Source organism: Hibiscus syriacus, unplaced genomic scaffold, assembly GCF_006381635.1.
Source record: "Hibiscus syriacus cultivar Baekdansim isolate YM2019G1 unplaced genomic scaffold, ASM638163v2 tig00110814_pilon, whole genome shotgun sequence".
NCBI lineage: Eukaryota > Viridiplantae > Streptophyta > Magnoliopsida > Malvales > Malvaceae > Hibiscus > Hibiscus syriacus.
The window spans coordinates 165,244-186,871 of NW_024062872.1; the positions used below are offsets into that span (position 1 = coordinate 165,244).

At 28.3% G+C, this 21,628-nt stretch overlaps 1 protein-coding gene and 1 long non-coding RNA gene across 3 annotated transcripts; both read left to right on the forward strand.

Annotated features, from left to right (window-relative positions):
* The first annotated feature begins 9,957 nt into the window (after window positions 1-9,957).
* Window positions 9,958-19,970, forward strand: LOC120141855. The gene is made up of 3 exons (XR_005517808.1): window positions 9,958-9,971; window positions 13,427-13,431; window positions 19,843-19,970. It is a non-coding gene; the product is annotated as an uncharacterized LOC120141855 (long non-coding RNA).
* On the forward strand, window positions 17,504-20,965 carry LOC120141854 (probable trehalose-phosphate phosphatase J). Of its 2 annotated transcripts, none has more exons than XM_039156628.1 (11): window positions 17,504-17,626; window positions 17,736-17,980; window positions 18,080-18,220; window positions 18,328-18,399; window positions 18,489-18,581; window positions 18,678-18,731; window positions 18,811-18,912; window positions 18,998-19,145; window positions 19,322-19,392; window positions 19,489-19,636; window positions 20,955-20,965. In XM_039156628.1, exons 1-10 carry the CDS (start codon window positions 17,623-17,625, stop codon window positions 19,609-19,611), a joined length of 1,053 nt encoding a protein of 350 aa, XP_039012559.1. In that variant the 5' UTR covers window positions 17,504-17,622; the 3' UTR covers window positions 19,612-19,636; window positions 20,955-20,965. The 2 variants fall into 2 exon arrangements, with proteins under 2 accessions (XP_039012559.1, XP_039012557.1); XM_039156626.1 differs by lacking the exon at window positions 20,955-20,965 and adding an exon at window positions 19,664-19,850 and having other exon boundaries at window positions 17,509-17,626; window positions 19,489-19,581.
* The last annotated feature ends 663 nt before the right edge of the window (window positions 20,966-21,628 follow it).

The following is a 21,628-nucleotide window of genomic DNA, read 5'->3' on the forward strand; positions in this document are numbered from 1 at the left end:
TGTTTTCGTAAATTATTTAAAAAAGATAAGATTATTCATATTATGATTCAAATATGGATTTTTTTCGATTCGTATGATCTACCGACAGCAGAGCGTGATCGACAGACCTAGTAGTAGGCTTCTCTATCCGATTACTCAGACTGTTACAGGTGTGTTTCCTGGCAGTGTTATCTTATTGTTTTAAACTATATATGAATTGTTTCAAAATTGGTGATAATTTTGAATATTGTTACGACATACTTGATTTCTGAATACTGGTTACCCGAATTGATTTACTGGATATTACTGATTTGAATTATGGTTTCCGTAATTTTTGTATATGATTTTCAAGCATGAACATTTTCATGTTTTAATGGATTAATCTCCATTTTCACTCAAAACATACATGTTATAAATGTCATTGGGGGAATATGTTGGAGGAAGATACTTGGAGGCTCCTCAGCTTTGTGCTCGGGGTCTTACTGGCTCCTCGGCTCTGTGCTCAGGGTCCTACGGACTTGACGGTGGGTGTATGGTTCTGGGGACCTACACATTTTAGACTTGACGGATGGGGGTAGTGTTCATGTTTAAAAAAAACAGTTTGATAAATCGATTTTAATTGAAATATTTATAATATGTTTTATTACACTGTATGGAGCACACTGGGCTTTTTAGCTCATTTTGAAATTTTTACCCTTTTCAGATAACAGCAGACTGTAATCTAGTAGATTTGGCATCAGAGGATATCACTACTTTTACTTTTGTATGAACGAATACCTCTACATGTTTTCAGTTGTATTTGGTGACATAATTTGCTATCGTTTTGGATATAACCGTATTATCGATATTTATTACCTCTAATGTTTTATAAAAATATAAAAAGAATCCCTGAATAGGACATGTGACTGCTTAGGTTTAGGTCTAACGTTTAAGTCGGGTCAAAGGGTTATATTTGGTTCATTTCCACTGTAACTTTCTTGAATTCACCTTTAAAATCACAATTTCACCTTAAACCCTTATTTTTATCTTTTAGGATTTAAGGACTAATCATAAAAGAATTTCATATTTCAAGTCTAAATCCAATAATTTAACCATTAAATTAATCCTTGAAAGATATAATATCATAAATAAGTCACTTGAGCTTTCCTAAAAATTCTTTAAGAAACCATATGGCCTAATATAATCCTTCACCTTCCAAGGTGTTTTCAAGATCCAAACAACAATTAAAACATGTATTGAAATTTTCTACCATAGCCTTCATCAATTTCAAGCTTTGAATATAATTCTCAAACTTTTCCTAAAGTGTCATTTTGGTCACTATAGGATTCAACCATTCTTCACATTTTCAAGCTTGAATAAACATACTAAGGCATACAACATAATATTCTCATCATATCTAACATAAAAATCAATTCAAAAACATCAACCCTTAACTTTTCATCTTTCCAAATGGATCCCTAAAGGAAAACTAATGGATATTTCATCACTTGGAACATGAAATCAACATCACAACACCTATATCATCATATTCAAGCTTTGAAACCTCAAATTTCATCATACCTTTATTCACCCTTTTATAAATTTAGGGTTATAAGCATGAACAACATGAAGAGATGGTATCACATAAAAGATAATTCAATGGAAATAAAATTGGATTTCATGTCTTAACCTTAAATACAACTTAAAATGCTTAAAATCAAAATAATAAAAATTACCTTTGTTTTTTTTACCACGGCAGCAGCAAATTCAAGAGCTTTCTTGAATTCATTTTTTTAATTTTAGTCCTTTTTGGATTTTATAACCTTCATTTTAGTCCAAAATGACTATTATGACCTTAAAATACAATGATCTTAATCATGCCACATATCAAATTTATCATCCAAGGGTTGAAATTAAACCATGAAGTTAGTAGTTTACAACTTTACTCTTGTAAAGTTCCAAAATTACAATCTTGTCCTTTTTAATCTAATGGCTAAGATTTAACATAGAAATAAACTTAAATTCAATGGTCCACATTAAATCTTATCATTTTAAAGCATGGAAAATACATTTGTTCCCTTGCTTTATCATCTAACAAAATTTCTTGAATTTTCGATTCGATCTAATTATCGATTCGATCTGATTATTTGAATTTTTTCAAACTTTCACACTTTATAAATTTTAACACAAACTCCATACAAAAAATCAAAAACCCATGAAAACGTCATTCTTGGGGGTAAACTATTCATTTACAGGACCAGGTTACATAACTTTTTAAAATTACATTTTAAACTCTAAACTTTCTCAAGTTTATACTTAGACACCAAACTTTCAATTGATTCATTTTGGTCACTAACCATATTTTGGGGTATTACACTTTGTTTGAAAAGAACTTAGTTGATCAAAGAAGAACCCTTGCTTTCTAGCTAATAAGCTTATATTCTATCCCCCTTCAAAAATGGGGATTCGCTTTTTTTTTCTTTTTCTTTTTTTAGTGGCGAGTTATTAACATGGTAAGTATTCTATATAAGTTGGATCCAATGCCGACAAAGAAATTTCGGCAGTGTTTGGCAATCATAAAGCCATATGTCAAATTAAGACCTAATTGATGTAAAAGAATGGGTCCATCGCATAACTTCCCCCGTGTGGGAACCTGTTGCCTCTCCCTTCTGCCCTTCATCAACACCCTTATCTTGTTTTTGTTGTTAGGTCAAGTCAAATTGGAATAAGGTCGAGAGAAAATATCCATAAAATCAATGGTTGATTTGAACACAGATATTCAATTTGATTTTAATTCAATTTAATTTAATTTAATTTAATTTTTAAGAAGATACTGCTATAAATATGAGAATAACAGTATGTATGAATACAATTAAAAAATTATGTAGTTATAATTAAAATAAATCATAAAAATTAGATACAGTTCATATATGATAAAAGTCAAATTAAAACAAAATTCAAAAAATTATGTACAATAAAATTTTAAAATTGTCAAGATTTCGTCTTTATTATTAAGATAAGAACTCGTGGTCGACTAATAGGTTATTCACTCCCTTTTAGAAAGTGATGCGTCGTAAAATCCAAAGGTCGGATTACGAAGGCGGAAATATGAAGATTGTGAGGAAATTGGGAATAATGAAAGTCGGATTAAAGTTCTGTATCATATTTAATCTTTAGAATTTAATATTTGTATTCATAATTTAAGATTTTGGCGATAAATTTTTTAGTTCTACAATTTAAACTAAATTTACTCATGCATGAAAATTATATGATATACAATTTTTGTAAAATTTGGTTTACATGAACTTATCCATTGTAACGACATGTGTTTTATTTAGGATTAATTTAGAGTTTAAGGTTCAAGGATATATGTTTAGAATTTAGGTTAGGGTGGTTATAAATTAAAATACGAGAATACAATTTTTAGTTAAAAAGAAAAGAAGGTAATTATAAGGTAACATTGTTCAGAATTTTTTTATGTCGTTGATAACGTACATAAACTCACAAACATAATTACTTGAATCTGAAAAATCTAAGAATAATAACACTTCATTTAACTATTGACATCACTTTAATACTTCAAAAGAAAAATAAATTAATTATTGATTTGCATAATGTTTTTAATAACAGTAATGAACGAAGTCACGTGAGATACTGGGGGTATCAACTAACATTCCAATAAATAAATATGATATCACCTTAAAATAATGTCCATAATTTTTTTAAAAAAAAAGAATCAGGCATTGATAGCAGCCATATGTAAGAAGTTAATCATGTAGAAGTGGACGTGGACGTTACTAGGAATGGGACCTATTAGCAATCAAACCACCAACTGTTTGTTATAGTTGGAAATGGATGGCCATTTTTGAAGGATAAACCAAAAGAAGAAAAAACCTTATCTGAATTATCTCAAAAATCCAAGCTTCATCCATTACCTTTTCTTTTCTTTATTTATTTATGCATAAATGTTGAAAGTGGCCATTTTATCCAGATAAACAGCACTTAGAAGCTAGGAGATTCATCATATATATTTTTAAAGTTACGAAGGCTTCGTAAAACTTATTTTATTAGAATTTTATGGTTTCTTTATATATATAAAAACTGATTTCATTTTATTTTTAGTTTGTTTAATTTAATTTACGTTTTTAACATTTGGTTACCTATGGAATTTTTACATTTAAAAACATACAACGTTTAGCATAAATATATCAAATTGAAAGGATTCACAATATATAAGATAAGCTTCGATCACTGTATAATACGTGAAAGGAGATGAGGATAACCATGTCTATTTGGTATGATCAGAGCAAAGATTTCCATTGATGAAATCTTTAATATAAAGATGCATTTTAAATGTTATTTACATTTTTTTATAACTATGAAGTGGTAGCTGAACTTGCCAAAAGTAAATAAAAAGTAGAATTTTCGAATCACGATTGAGTTAATAAAATGAATAAACTAAAAAGGCTATATAGGTCGGAATCCTAGATCAATTCCATGCATTAACTGACTGTTTGGTACTATTCAACGACATTGACGTGATTTCTCTTTATAGCTTACAAGTTGGAGCTCTGATAATGAAAGTAACTCCAAACTCAACTCTGAATCAAATATTTAAATTATATATTTATTTATTTAATTATTTAATTATTGAAACTAATATTTAAATTATATATTAATCTATTTAAGTACCTAAATTATAATTTATAATTACTATTGGCTTTTACTATTGTTTTTATAATTTGAAATGATGTGACAAAATAATCGAGATGTGCTTTTTGAATGATATTATTAGGGATGACATGGGTCTGGTCTGGTCGGGTTTTTTGTTCACCCAATTCGAGAAAAAATGATCCTCCACCCGAGACCCGACCCGACCAAAATAAAATTTCACTTTACCCGACCCAACCCGAAATAATAAAAAAATTATTTTTATTCAATAAAAACAGTAACTTAATTAGAAAAAATTATATATAGAAGGGTATTATTGTAATTATTCCTAAATATATAAGATAATTATATATATTTTTTGGTTTAAGTCAGGTTAGATAAAATATTTTTACCCTAAACCCGAACCCGAATTTATTTTAAAAAATTTAAACCGATCGGATCGGGTCGAAACCTGAGTTCGGGTCCGTGCCCAACCCTAGATATTATGGTGAAAGTTATTAGTTTACCAATTCAGCATACAATTTGTCCTTTTGTATTGAAATAAAAAGGGAAATTTTGCAGCATAAGGATGATAAGTTTTCCAAAAGGTCTGACTCAAAAGGGGTAGAATTTCCACCTTTTTTGTCATTTCCTCCTTTTTTTTTTGTCATTTCAATATCCAAAGGACAAGAAGACAAATCGCTTTTCACAAAACAAAAGGATGCCTCATATTTATTAAACACAATATCCAAAAGGACAAGAAGACAAATCGCTTTTCACAAAACAAAAGGATGCCTCATATTTATTAAACAATATATCGACTATTTTAAGAGGAATTTTATTAATAGAAAATTGATTAAAATTATTAATAATTAATATTGTATTCTTGAGATATTTATGTACAATTCCAATCTTATAATTTTATTTCTCAAATTTTAAGAGTATAAAGAGCGTCTTGCGAATAATTATACGATATAAAACACTGTATGAAAATTGTAAAATTTCATTGGAAGAAATTATATTATCTAAGGGTGTAAACGAGCCAAGTCGAACTCTAGTATTATTGAGCTCGACTCGACTTGAAAACGAGCAAAGACGGAGAAAAGAGGCCCAGTTGGCAAGTGGGTCAAAAGGAAACGTGTGAAAAAGTGGGTCAGTTCAGCTGGTGCATGCGTGAAGAGAAGTCGGAAGAAGATGGTTCTGCCGATTGGATTAGCTGTTATGCCTTTTTCCCCACCACCAATCATTTCTTTCAAATCTTCTCTCCAAATCATTGCGTCTGATAACAGGAAAATGAATTACGAATAACATTTTCCTCATTCTTTTATTGTTTGATTAACGGTATTGATTTTTATCAATATGATTTATTTTTCTACTTCTTTTATATTTTATAGTTTAAGTCTTTAATTAATGTCACAACCAACGAATAACACATGCTATTTTTCATGTTTAGCCAAAATATATACAAGTACTTCATTCATTCTAGAAGAATCCACATAATATCGATCGAAACTTTAACAAAAATAAACATTAAGAGGTAATTCTAACTTAGTATGTTATTAGGGGTCTTGTGAATTTTATCTCACTGTTTATCTTTTAATATATCTTACAAATTTTTCAACATTTGAATGTTTATGGACATTTATTGTATTACATACATGAAAAGCAGTAAATAAATGTGATGGTTATAACATATAAATTAAGGTGATTCCTTTCGAGCCCATAAGAAAATTGAAAGGTAAACGTTGTTTCTCAATAATATTTTTCCATTTTAATTGGCACTATCGTTCTTTTTCTCTGTTCGTGGTATACTTGTATCCATTATAATCTAATAAATTTATTTTTATATACGAAGGGTAAGATGAGATTGAGAAACATAGAAAGACATGATACATATGTGTATTAATAAATCATAACATTTGTAATTAAACAAAATGAGTTGTAAGGCTACAACTATGCATTTCAAACATTGAACATTACAAACATAACATACTAACATGTTTTATCTTGTTATTAAGGATTATAATGCATATTGTTCCTAAGAATTTTGTTGCCTACAATCAAGTGACGGACTCATTGTGGGGTTAATGGGAAAATGTCCGTTGTGACTTGTGAGTGTCAATCCTATCAAGTTGATTGGCGATAAACTTTGGGGAAATTGTACATTAGTCTTTGTAGAAAATTTCATAATTTGATAACTTTTATTAACGTTATCATGTTGTAAGGATTTTTAATCCTAAAGATTTCTACTAGAACAATTATTAGTCTTTTTTTTTTCTCGAATGAAAGCAGCAAGCTAACCAATAGCCTTGGATTTCATTTTCTTTAGTATCAATACCATTTGTTAACGCTTCAATCAAACCCTATTAAGCAATCAAATTAATTATTAACTTTGAATTATCGAGTAAAACAATTTATTAATAAGATTTAACATATTAAAATGCTCGATTTATATAGTGTAAATACCATATATTCATGAATAAATCGAATAAACCTCAATTAAATAATATGTATATCATACAATCGTATCATCCAATCAAATTAAATCCAAATTTGTATCATACATTTTAGGTTGGATGTAATCAGGGACGAACACTGAACTTTATATTAGGAGGGACATACTTATAAAATTTTAAGTAAGGGAGAACTTATAACTTTTAGAGGTGGTGAAAACATATTTTCAATAGAAAATACAAAGAAAATATCTAAAATATATAGAAATTTAAAACTTTTAGGGGGCGACCGCCCCCCTCTAGGTTCATCCGTGAACGTAACATATAATATCATATTCTTCATATTGAGGAAGTAATAAAAAGAGAGTATACAGAGAAGGAAGTTTTATTCAATACAATGTGAAGCTTTTACACAACAACTCTACATTTTATACAACGAATATTAGCAGTAACAGAATAACCATTTTGCACTAAGTTTGTCAATCCTAATAACCAACTATGTTGAACTGTCATAGATGAGTTGATATAACATTTTCGATTGGCAACAAAAAAAAATGTTATATTTTTTATAACAAATTTAGTTATAGGTCATAAACTCTTATATAACTTGCAATTGAAAATGTTATAAATTTATATGATTTTTTAGATTGAATATGATAATTTCTTGAGTTAAAAATTATTTTAAATTAATTTTAAATTTTAGGTTGTACAATAAAACTACATAGAAAAAGATAATTCTTGTTGTTGTTATGTCGAGAGAGCATGTGAACTTGATGGAAGGATTTCTCAATGTTAACCCCAGAATCGCCGACCATGGCAACCGGTATCTTCTTCATCTTACAAGTGGTGGTGGACCCATTGCAATAGACTGCAACAAGTCGTTTGATGTGGTGCCACATGGCAGAATGAGAGGAGATTCCCGTCTCAAGGGAGAACGTGCGGTGTCGGCCCCCTGAAACAGAAGCCTAACCCCAAAAGGCCAAAAGCCTACGGAGTCTACTACAGACGTCTGAAAAAAAGGTAAACTACACGGGAGACCGTTAAACTATGATAAAAATCAATGTGAACACCAAACTTTCAATTGAATCAATCAGACCACTCAACTATTTAATTAATTCAATCAAACCACCGACCGTTAATATTTTACAGAGGTGGTAACGTGTCTGTTAAGCTTAATTGGCATAATTATATATTTAATCCTTAATATCTATCAATTTAGTCACTATTGTAATTCAATTAAATAAATTTAACTATACAATTAGAACGTGACACGTGTCAATATATGATTAGAAGATTTTATTTATAAGTTTTAAATTATTTAATTAAATAATTTTTCTATCTAATCAAACGGTAACATGTATCACCACCCAATAAAAGTGAAAATTAAAAAGACAAAGTTGAGCTTCAAGGAAATCAAACCAAAGTCGTGGGGTGGGGTGGGGTGGGGTGGGGTGGGGTAGACGCCCAAACCATTGGGTTAAAGGTCTCAAATAATTTAAAGTTACAACAATTTGTATTTGTCTTTTAAAGGTTTGTTAAGGATAAAAAATCAAACAAATTATTTGTTTAAATAAATTATTATATAAATTAAGTAAATTATTTAGTACTAATAATTTTTAAATAAAATTTGGCTCGATTAACGGTTAAAGAAAAAATTCGGTTAATTTGGTTCGGTTAATCGAACCAAAATTTATTTGAAAATTATTAACCGAACCGAAATAATTTGAAAATTATTAACCGAACCGATTTAATCATATTTTTTAAAATTTATTAACCGAATTAATCGAAGAAAAATTTGGTTAATTCGGTTCAATTAATCGAACCAAATTTTATTTGAAAATTATTAATCAAACCAAATTAATTTAAAAATTATTAACCGAACCGAATTAACCGATTTTTTTTGAAAATTATTAATCGAATTAATTGAAGTAAATTTTTGATTAATTCTATTCGGCTAATCGAACCAAAATTTATTTGAAAATTATTAACCGAACAGAATTAACCGATTTCTTTATTATTAATCTAATTAATCGAAGAAAAAATTTGTTTAATTTGGTTCGGTTAATCGAACCAAAATTTATTTGAAAATCAAATTAGTTTGAAATTTATTAACTGAATCAAATTAAAAGAATTTTTTTCTTTAACTATTAATCGAACCAAAATTTATTTAAAAATTATTAACCGATCCGAATAATTTTTTTTAATTCGATCAATTTTCGAATTAACGATTTTTTTTAAAATTTTTCTAATTTATATAAATATTGAATATTTTTAATTAAAAATAATTTACAATTAATTTTAATAATATTTTGTTTAAACAAATAATTTATTTAATTTTATATCATTAGCAAACTTTTACAAATCAAATACAAGTTGTTGTAACTAACAGTTGGTGCACCTGATTTATCCCTCTCCCGCGTGACCCTATTCGAATCCCTTGGAGTGCAACTTTGTTCCATAAATTTTCACTTCCATTGGGTGGTGACACGTGTCACCACCTGAATGGATAGAAAATTATTTAATTAAATAATTTAAAATTCATAAGTAAAATCTTCCAATCATATATTGACACGTGTTACATTCTAATTGGATAATTAAATTTATTTAATTGAATTAAAATAGTGAATAAGTTGATATAATATGTAAATATTAAGGACAAATATATAATTATGCCAATTAAATATAAAATTATTCAATTAAATAATTGAATGGTCTAATTAATTCAATTAAAAGTTTGGTAGTCACATTGATTTTCGACCATAGCTTAGTGGTCTCTCGTGTAGTTTTCCCAAAGAGCATGGTGGTTTGCTCGAGACACGTGTGCGACACGTTAGGGTTTCTGGTTGGGATCCGTGGATGTTTCTTGTTGGTTAGATGCCTAGCAAAATTTTACTTTTAATAATTTTACATGTTTATTAGATTGGAAAAGTAATAAATATATAATGTGGAGATCTACCCAATTTCAAAAAGTACATCAGTACTATTAATTTTTAACATACTATTTTTCTTTTGTCAGTTTTATACAACTCTTCATCTCAATAACTTTAAAATATTAAGAGGACGCGCACTAACAGCAAATTTAAATTTTCAGGGGAGTAATTACCTTTACTTGTTTTCCCTCGATCCATCCCATAGTAAATATCATTTAAGAATTATATCTTATTTTAATATTTATATAAATATTTAAATAAACAATTAGAATTTATCATCTTAAATTTAAATTCATTCCCGAAAACTGTTATGCATCAGTCTTTTATCTCTATATCTACAGATCATTTATTGTATTATTTTTTACAGATGTGTTGTTACTTAAAATATTTTTTTACGACGTGTTGAATTGATGTCACTTAACTCAACTATGTAAACTCAATTAAATAAAATATATAAAATACGAATTTATAAGAGTATAATAATTATTTTATTTTATTTATATCACTTAATTCAGTCATATAACTTTTTGTAGGAAATATATAAAACCTAAAGTATAAAGTAAAAAGGTGTGGATTATAAGAGTATAATAGTAATTTTATTTTTTGTACTAATAAATATCATTGAAGGTAACTTGAAAATTTTAACTTAATTTTTTTATAAAATAAAAAAAAAACCAATGAAAGTAATGTGAATTATTACAATGTATCATATACAAAGAGAAGTGTCTTAATTCATTGTCTCTATTCTATTTTATATTAACCACAGGATTCGCTGTTTTGTTTCCAACAAGATTATTGTTTTGTAAGAGAATAACTCCTTGTTAATTTGCAGTTCACAATAATATTTTTTAAATAAATTTACAAGAATAATTCTATGTAGGATCATAAGTAATATATGTCAGAATAATTAATAATAATAATAATAATAAAATTACAAATTAAAACATATTCAAACAATGGTTATTGAGACTTAACTCACATGGCTTTGATTTTTCTATCGATCCTCCAAACAATAATTAATTTGTTGGTATCAAGACTTTAGTTTATGTGAGACAAATTCATTGAATCCGTTTATATATCCTTCACCTGGCTTTTCTATCATTGTATAATATATATTATATATTTTTTTATAACTAATCTGAATTAATACCATATATATCTACTATAATGATCATCCCTTAAACTCAATACTTTTATTTATAATTTCATGAAACAAACTTAGTTTGCTATTATATATTGTTTATCATATGCTTTACATGTAAGTATAAAATTTACGTAAAAATACACCTATAAAACTTATTTTAGTAAATAATTATTGTTGGAACGATAATGAAATTTTATTTGAATTCATTAATTTCATGTTTAATTAAAAAATGGGTTTTAAGGTTTTTTTGTTAATTTAGTGTAAGTACAAGTCAGTATCTGTTCAAAGATAACTCTTAATCATTTGATATTGAACGCTCATACTCCTAGTATTCATAGTGCTCGAATCTGATACCTCGACAAATAACAATAATTCATTTATCAACGAGATCGCTTGATTCTAAAAATATGGAAAAATGTCTATAATAATATTAATTATCTTTTAAAATAAATATATTTTGATAAATTTTTTAACTAAATTAAAAAATATCTAAAATGTTAACAAATGTTGAATGTAATGATAAAATATATTATACTTTTAAGGGGGAAAACCTATATCATTAAATAAAATAATAATAAATCTTAAGTATAAATCGTAAAACATAAAAAGTTAACTAAAATGACTATAATCTGAGTCAATATGGAATATTAAAATTGGTTGTTTCTAATGGAAGTAAAGCTAAATATCTAGAAGGACTCACAAAATGGAATTTATTCTTTTTCATTTATAGTAGCAATGCGAAACTACGACGAAGGTGAAATGACAGCTTAATAATAATTGGAAAAAAACAAGTTAAAAGTGAAAATTTAGGCAATGAACACAGTATTCGCCCTTTTGAACATATTAAGAAATTATTTATTTCACCTTTTTGGCTTAGTTTTTCTGCTCTTTTTCCTCTTCAAACTTAAAAAATAAAAATAATGTTTGATTGATACTTAGTTGATATCAAAGAAGAAAAAATATATGATATCACATATTTTTTTTTACTTTTTTGGCAAGTATTTTATATTTTTAATCGCTCGTTTGGTTGAGTTTTTTGTTTATCATTATTTAAGGTTGGATTTGACGTCGTCTTGATTAATTAAAATGTCACTTATTTGTTGTCCTACTGATCTTTCATGTTTTGGACCATCAGATTAAATTTGGATATAAAATTTTTATCTCTTTTTGTGGTTCATTTATCGATACAATTAAATATATTCGTATATATTTTTTATTTGAATTTTTTGATTAGGTATTTTAATATTTTTCTTGTATGGTTAGTTCCTAATGCCAATGATTATAGAAAAATGAGTAGACGGTTATGGTTTTAACCATTCACTGCAATTTTAATATTTTCTTTTTTTAATAAAAATATTTGTTTCTATAAAATAAAACTTAGTAAACAAATAATATTTACATCCACTTTCTTAATTTATAACTTACTTCATAAATTAATAATTTTCTCTCTTTAAAAATATAATTATTTTTATTTAAAATTAAATATTAAAGCATTTTGAATCCCCAAAAGAATCCCAGTTTTATAATATCAATAAAGCATATGTGTATATGACCGAAAGTTGGGTAAAGAGAAATATAAAAAAGAGCGTGTGCATGTGAAAATTCCTAAACCCGACGAATCTTATATTCGTATAAAAGATTCAAACCATATTCTGGGTATTAGTTGGAGAATCTATTCCCATTTTTTTTAATTATTTCTCGTGCTTCGTTGAATTAAGAAAAAAGTTAAGTTATTTTCCACCTAAATACATCATTCATGCCTGCCATGTAATTCTTTATATCTTTATTTGACTTTAGCAACTCAAATCCATTCAAATGCTATATATTATTACACGTAAACTTGGCATGCAAGTAATATTGGTTGACTATTGCTAACAAACCTCACGAAACTGTCAGACTAAATTACAAAATGAACCCCGACATGTCCGACCACTGTTTTCTGTTCACTGTCCCTTCACCCTATTGAATTTCACTTTTATTCAAAGAATAGATAAAGAAAATAATTCTGACAAATGGCAGAAAAATACTCCTAATGTATTTAAAGTTATAACTTAAGGAAGTATAAAGAAATAACGATAAACAATTTAATTAACCAATCAAATATGTTAACACCTCCCTTTTATCATTTTTATTATTATCATTATTCATGTTGATGAATAAAGTGATGAATTTTGACATTTACGTGGTTGTTGTGAGTTTCAGATTTACGGTTCACCCTAAGTTAAGTGGGTGGTCTCTGACCTTTTTTCATTTTTCATATTATTTATTTATAACTTTTTTTTTATGTTAAGATTTTGTGACGAGGTTGTCATCAAAATTTAATCTTAATAGAAGTCAAATCCTTTTAACATTTTTAAATTTTATACCTAATATTTTGAAAGAGATTGTCAACAATTTTATGAGATCTAATTTTTTCCCTTCATGCAATTAGATCCTCCAACTAAGTAAGTATATTGACTAAGTTATTTGACCATCGATTTTGATATTCAATCTGTATTGTATTGACACGACTATTAACTCTACAAACATGGCAATTTAATAGGTGTATGATGATGTAACGGAGAGGCTTGATTGATTTTTTTGAATAGTTTGAAGACTTGATTGTTTTTTTAATAGAAAATCCTAAGGTTTATTTAAGTCATTAAAATATTAAACTATTAAAAATACTTTAAAATATTAGAAATTTAAGAAAATAAAAAAAGTGAAATAAATTAAAGTATTTAAATAATTAAAAATGGCACTTTTTTTAAAAAAATTAAATAATTGAAAATTTATTGAAAATAAAAAATATTTGCAAAAAATAATTAAAAATACTTGAATACATTTTCAATAAAATGAATCTTATCTTCGAATTTAGAAAAGAGGAACGTAATTTATACTCATAACTCAAACCGATATCTTTTTACTATGTCATTTATTCATAAAGTTCAAATTTTATTGTTTAAATCAAGACTTGTGAACACTGATTTATTATCAACAAATAAACTTGTCGTTGTTGATATATTAGGGAGCCAGCTGATGTTTAAAATTGATGCGTCTCAATTAAGACGTTCAAACATACCAATGAGTTCATAAAAAAATTAAAACTATAAACAAAATGAAATAATGTCATACTTCTTTATTTCTATTGTGTTTTTTGAAATCGTTTATTATTTGCATACCATATTCAATTTCATTTCAATTATCTCAAAATAAAAATTCTTATATTCCGCTTATTTTTTTCAACAATAAAGGTTAATTAATAATTTTTAATCATCTGCTTTAAAAATTATTAACTTCTTAGAATATTAAAACAACAAATTGTCATTAATTAACTGTTTTGAACCAACATTTTTTATGAAAAGTTTAAAGTAACATAATGAAGTAATTGATGACATAAATACTATATCTTAATAATCAAATAAAAAGTTATTGTTGTGAAAGTGGTTCTTAGATAAGTGACATCAATATCACGAGTTTTTTTTAATTGTGGAGTATTTTAAGTGTCGTGTAGTATATTTTGGATTACATTTTGGTTTTTCTATTAAATAATTAAATAAATCGATTGTTATACATTTTATAAAAGGTAAAATAATTTCTTTGTTAAAAATTATATATATCTATTGTACTGCTCGTTGTTGACATGCTACTTTTAAAAAGGATAAAATATTTATTACTTTTTATATGTATAATATTTATCAATTTAGTTCGTAATCATTACAAATACATTAGAGATGATATTTTTTAAGGGATAATCATGAATCAAACATAAACCTTAAAAAAAATTAAAATATAAACCCTAATTTAAATTAGATGCAATATTAGTTCAAGTATAAAAATTCGCTAAAGAAAAAGTGGAAGAAAAACTATTTATATATTTAAGCGAAACAAGGTAGTGTTTAAATGAATATTTATTTATTTAAATGAGATTTGATTTCAAACTTTCTCACTTCTTCCATTGAAAGATGTGGAAGGTTTATTGACGTATTTTGGAGCAAAGAAAATGAGTTTATAGTTTGAATTTTATAAAATTAAGAGAGGATTATAAATTTAGAACAATAACATCCGAACAGTGCATTATTAAGCATGTTAAATGGCAGCTCACACAGTAATTTTTCATAATTAAATTGAGAGCATAATTGAGTACCAAATAAACAAAGCTTAACATTTTAATCACAAAACAAAGCGCAAATAATAATTAGGTGAACAATAAATAAGGTTTTTGGGTGAGACTAAAGATGCCAAAGTAATAGGCTCTTGGCCTAGACACTAGGGTTGTTTAAAATATTAATTTTTCAATATGTTTATAGAAAATTAATTGAATAAATGTCATGTTCCTTCTTATTTTCTTTAGGAAAAAAAGAGAGAAATTATCAACGGAGGAGGGCAAAGAAATATCTTTATATTTCAGTGTTCGCTGCTGGTTTTTGCAGAACAGGGTTTGGTTTTGTTGTTAGTTTTGCGATTGTATACAAGGGGCATTTAAAGAACAAAGGTCCCTTTGCCTATATACATATTTACTTTATTTACTTCTATTTTTATATTATATCTTTACGAAAGTGTCTCAACTATTTCATAATAAACATTCAAATAGTTTTACAAACATCATGTTCAAAATAAAAAAATTTAAAAATAATAATCTTCCTTTTAATCATTGAAATTGTTTAATTTATAAGAAATGTTCAAACAATGACAGATTAAGGAATATTTTTCAAGGTGTGTACATGTATATTAATAACATAAAATTTTTGTATGTGATAGATACAAATAAAATTTCAGGGTGGGCACCCTCAGTAAAATGTGCTATTAATATTTAAAAAATCCAGATTTTAGGGTAAGCACAAAGGTTACATCCGCCACTGCATTCAAATATCTTTACAAATATCATGTTTGAAATCGAAACTTCTAAAAATAATACAATCTCTTTAATCATTGAAAATGTTTGGTTCGTGTCATATATATATATATATATATAAAAGGATTCTAAATATTGCTTTACTTGATATCATGTCATATAACTGATGATTGTAAGAATTAATTCTCACATTAACTGTGATTTCTTTTAACAATATTGTATCAAATTGTAACCCTGTCCGTTACTTACCTTAAACTTTTATCCACCAACCCACTCTTAGCATTCACTATTTGTTGTTAATCACCTAAACTATTCACCAACTATAATTTGCCTTGTCGTTAACTAATATTTTAATTGCTAAAATAAATACTCCTACTAAATAAATTTATTTAATATCTTTTAAAAATATTATATTTGTTAATTTTACTTTTTAGAAGTACGTGTTACATTTTTTAATAATAAGTAATAAATCATGCCATTTATATTAGGGGTAAGTATTCGATCGAATTGAGTTAAGAAAATTTAAGCTAGTTGAGTTGGCGAGTCATATTTTATAACTTACATTTTATTTGAATTTTTTAAGTTGAGTGAGTTATTCAAATTTTTGTTTAAATTTAATTTTAAATATTATGATACTAATTGATTCTAATTTAAACAATTTTCTACAAACATATACGATAAACATATATATTTCTTCATACTTTTCATATGCAATATGCATATATCATGCAAAGTTGAATGACTTGACTCGAACTTAAAAATCAATTCACTAATTACTAAAAGTTTTGAATAATTTAAATTATTTGAGTCCTATTTTATTAATTCGATCTTTATTTGATATTTTTTATTCGGGTCAATCAAATTTTTAATGTTGAATCGAATCGAAAAATTCAAATTTTTTGCCATAGGTAAGATTTAAAAAATCAACATTTAAGCTCAAAGTGACGATTCAGTTAAAAAAACCCTGATTAATACAATACTAATAATTGAAAAACTAAATTAAAGTAATTTGAAATTGAAAGACTAATGTAGAAGATGAGTCTGCATGACTAATTATTTTGAAGACAAGTTGGTGCAGCGATCCACCCAAATAGGACCCAATTTAAGGAAATACAGCTCCCATAATCCCGTGGGTATAACAAGTGACTTGGCACTACACGCAGCAGGAACCCACATGAGACTAGCGGTTCTGACGAATGTCATCCACGTGGCATCACTGCCAGCAAATCAGCTTGAAACCACCAGTTCTCTCTCAGGAATTTTTGGTTTTGGCTGGGGAATGGGACCCACCACACCATTTTTATTTTTATTTTTCTACTTTTTTGCGAGGGAGTTTGGTTTCGTCAGTTTGTGTCTGGTTTTTGCTATAAAAGCTTCTTCAACTCCTTCTGTCTCTCTCACATTCGTTCTCTACACTGTCATCCATTGCTTCCTTCTCTCTGTTTTCGACCAATCCTTGGGATTTTCTTCTTCCTTTTTCTCCTCTCGATTCGGTTTCACTTCCTTAATCTTTGGGTTTCGATTTCAAACAAAACAAAAAAACAGAGTACCCTGTAAACTCCCCTTTCCACCTTTCGACTGCGTTAATCTTACATTACCATCCAAACACTTGTTGAGTTTGAGTTGTTCTTCTAACTACCTTAATTTCCAAAAATGGGTAAGTCCTATTTTTCTTTTTCTTTGATTCAATTACAGCAAAACAAAAAACTTTGGGCTTTGGATCTTACTGAAAATGTTTGAATGTGGGTTGTTGTTGTTTGTTGCAGTGAGTTTCCTTGAAGAAAGACCAAAGAACATCGCCGCTTGTCAAAATGTGCTCTCTGATGCGAAATCAGTACAAAAACCGCCTCCACCACCCGGTTTTCTCTCCATTTCACGCAAGAAATTGCTTCACAACCTTGAAATCAGTGCTGGAACAATGGTTAACGCATGGGTCGATTCCATGAGAGCTTCTTCCCCAACTCATATTAAGTCTACACCTTCCGTTGCCGATGATGAAGGTTCCTGGAATGTGAGTTCTAAGCTGTTTAAGCCTTGAACAAAAATGGGTTTTATCATTTTTTTAAGACAATAAAGATTCTGACTTTCCATGGTTGATGAAATTGTTTAGCTGCACCATCCATCAGCGCTGGAGATGTTCGAGCAGATTATAGATGCTTCGAGAGGGAAACAAATAGTAATGTTTTTAGATTACGACGGCACTCTTTCGCCGATTGTTGCAGATCCAGATCGAGCTTTCATGTCCAAGAAGGTTAGCTATTTGTTCATATGACACCACGGGTAGTCTTTACATAAAATTTCTGGGTATTTTTCATCTATAATTTTGACATTAAATTTCCCATGCTTTGTGTACACCAGATGAGAAAGACAGTGAGAAAGCTAGCCAAATGTTTCCCTACAGCTATAGTGAGTGGTAGATGCAGGGACAAGGTACATTTTCAGGCCCTAAAATTTGATCCTTTTAGTCTATTTAGTGTTTTCACAATCGGTAAAACTTTTGTTGTTTTTAAAACTGTAAGGTGTATAACTTTGTCAAGTTAGCTGACCTATATTACGCTGGAAGCCATGGAATGGACATTAAAGGCCCTGAGAAACTTTCCAAATCCAAGAGAGTGAGTAAACTGATGCTTTACCGTTACTGTTTTTTCACTAAATGGTCAAAATCATCTGCATTTCCTCACTCTCATCCTTGGATTTTTACTTTTCAGGACACTGAATTACTTTTCCAACCAGCTAGTGAATTTGTTCCATTGATCGATGAGGTAATTTCTTCATCACAAACACAATATAATCAAAGAAAATAGCTTCAGAAAACTTACATTTTTTCATGGAATTTTCCAGGTTTACGAACAACTGGTGGAGACTACAAAATCAACTCCAGGAGCTAAAGTGGAGAACAACAAATTTTGTCTCTCAGTACACTTCCGATGCGTGGATGAAAAGGTGAAAACCTCAATAGCAACTTGGACATCATCAAAGCTTATTATCACAATTTCAACCATCTGATTTGTTGGGTATAAAATTACAGAAATGGAGTGAACTGGCACAACAGGTTAAGTCTGTGTTAAAAGACTACCCCAAGCTTCGGCTAACACAAGGCAGAAAGGTTCTGGAAATCCGTCCCACAATTAAATGGGACAAAGGGAAAGCCCTCGAGTTTTTGTTAGAATCTCTTGGTAAGTTTCAAATTATTCTTTATAACGTGTGCACTTCGTGTCTGCGCGTTCATATTACACCAACACGTCATTATTTCAGTTAAAGTTGGTAATAGTAGGGAAAAAAAAACATGACGTGATGTTCTGTGATGAACCACAAGTGCTAAAAATAATACCAATGTGTTAATTTGCTGTAGGATTCGCTAACTGTACCGATGTTTTCCCGGTTTACATCGGAGATGACCGCACCGACGAAGATGCATTCAAGGTAAAAAAATCAAACTCAATGGTAATTTTTTTTACCCTTATTATTAAACCAGTGGATCTTTAAGGCTAAATACTTTTGGTTTTCATTCTTATTTAGATACTGAGAGACAGAGGACAAGGTTTTGGTATTCTTGTCTCCAAGTTTCCCAAGGACACCAATGCATCATATTCTTTACAAGAGCCAGATGAGGTTAGTTTCAAACTAACATTAAGTAGATGACATTAGATAATTTTCGAATATATTTGTAATTTAATATCTATACTTTTTACAGGTTATGGATTTTTTACGACGATTGGTTGAATGGAAAGAATTCTCTACAAAAACTCAATCGAAAATGTAAAAGAAGAAAAAATATAGAAAAATATAAATGGCGCACCCGAGCAAGAGTTGTAAAAGGGGTGGGATTAAAGTAGTAAATTATTGTTTAAGATAAGGGAAGAAGGAAATGAGTATACATATTTTTATCTTTTGGGGTTGAAAGCTTTGTTACATCTTTGTCACTACTTGAGTACAAAGGGTAAAGTCTTGTAACTTCACAACTTTTCTATTAATGCAAAGAGTGTACTGATTTGGATGAATGTTTTAGATATATTTATCCGATTCTGGTATATATATATTGTTAATTTTTAACAATGAAAATTATATTTTATTAATAAAATAAAAGATCTAATTAAAATTATCACACACCTAAATAAAAAAATGAGGACAATAATTACTAAAAAAATTCATACAAAAACAATAATATTAAACTCAATTAGATAATCCAAATATTCAACACGGTTAATTACTTTAGTTGAAATGCTAACATGGATAAGGGTATATTGGTTGAAATCCAATTCATTGTTATTTTGTCTATTACTTTTCAATACATTCACTATTATCATATGTGTATAAAATTCACCTATATATTGTTTAAATCATACTATATATAATGACGAATGATGGTTAAGTTTGTGTTGAATATTAATCGATGAGAGCTTGATCCAGGATTGGGCAAAAGCCTTGGACCACTTTATTTAATTTCATATTTAGCCCATCTTAAAAATTAATAATTCAATTTGATCCCCATCCCTTGATTAAATAAAAAAACACATTTTTTATCTCTATCAAAAATTAATAATTTAATTTGAACCCTTTTAACTCAAAATTTTTAACTTTGGTCTCCTACATTTTTAAATTTTATCTCAACATCCCAACACAAATTTTCTAGCATAGTCCCTTGTCACATATACTTACTGAAAATACCCTTTTCAACACGTGCACACACTATATCTATCATGTAACGATCCAAATTTCTAAATCAACAATCAAATGTTAACTAATGTTTATTGAATAGATTAGTTATACTATGGAGACTCTATAGATCGAATTTAGGCTAAGTAGGTTGACCTTATGTGTTATCTTGTTAGCCCAGTTTCATTCCTCAAAGTCGGTTCCACTTCCAGAAAAATATTTGTAAACCACAAGTCTTTACTTCCACTGTCGCAAGTACATTTGAGAATTTAAAGAGACCGAATATTTGACAAATTGTGCAAAAAAAGTAATTTTTTTTATATATGAAGCATCTCTTTTTAGTAAAAAAGTATATTACAAATCTCCTTTTTGTTGAAATGTCTTTTTTTTTTGTAATAATTGTTGCGGAAGACGACTATTGGATATAGTAAAATCACAATTGATAATTTGAGAAAATAAAAATGAAGATAAAAGAGACACAAAATTTACGTGGAAAACCCCTAAATAATATAGGGTAAAAACCACGGGCAACGGTTGTAACCCCCTCAGACCGATGCGGATAGCCCGATCCGATCTGGAGTGTCACATTAGGGCCACCGGAGCGACCCACTGTAAAAATAGCAGAAAATTTAAAACTTTTCTTAAAACATGTAAAATCATAAATGATTTATTATTATTCAGAAATAAAATAGGTTTTTCAAACTCAAATATAAAACAAAATACAATTCACATGCCCCCTAATCACATGTACCATTCTCTGCAAGCAACGCCAGAAGAACTACCTTACTGATGTCGATAGCTGCACTGGTACAATTCTTTTAACCTGCAATGTTGAGTAATAGAGTGAGCTTCGGAAAGCTCAGTAATACAGAACTACCAGATGATGCTACATGACATGTAGATAAATGGAAAGCCATATAATTTCCTTATTGAATCATACATATATCAGTTTGCAGAATAATTTGGGGTTCCCATAGAAGTTCATCGAGTAGAAGCCATGAAT

Bases quoted from the DNA above. Each gene is read 5' to 3' on its own strand.
- LOC120141854 (XM_039156626.1), top strand. The intron at 18,913-18,997 runs GTGAAAACCTCA...ATAAAATTACAG, and splicing joins TCCGATGCGTGGATGAAAAG to AAATGGAGTGAACTGGCACA. The intron at 19,393-19,488 runs GTAAAAAAATCA...ATTCTTATTTAG, and splicing joins CCGACGAAGATGCATTCAAG to ATACTGAGAGACAGAGGACA.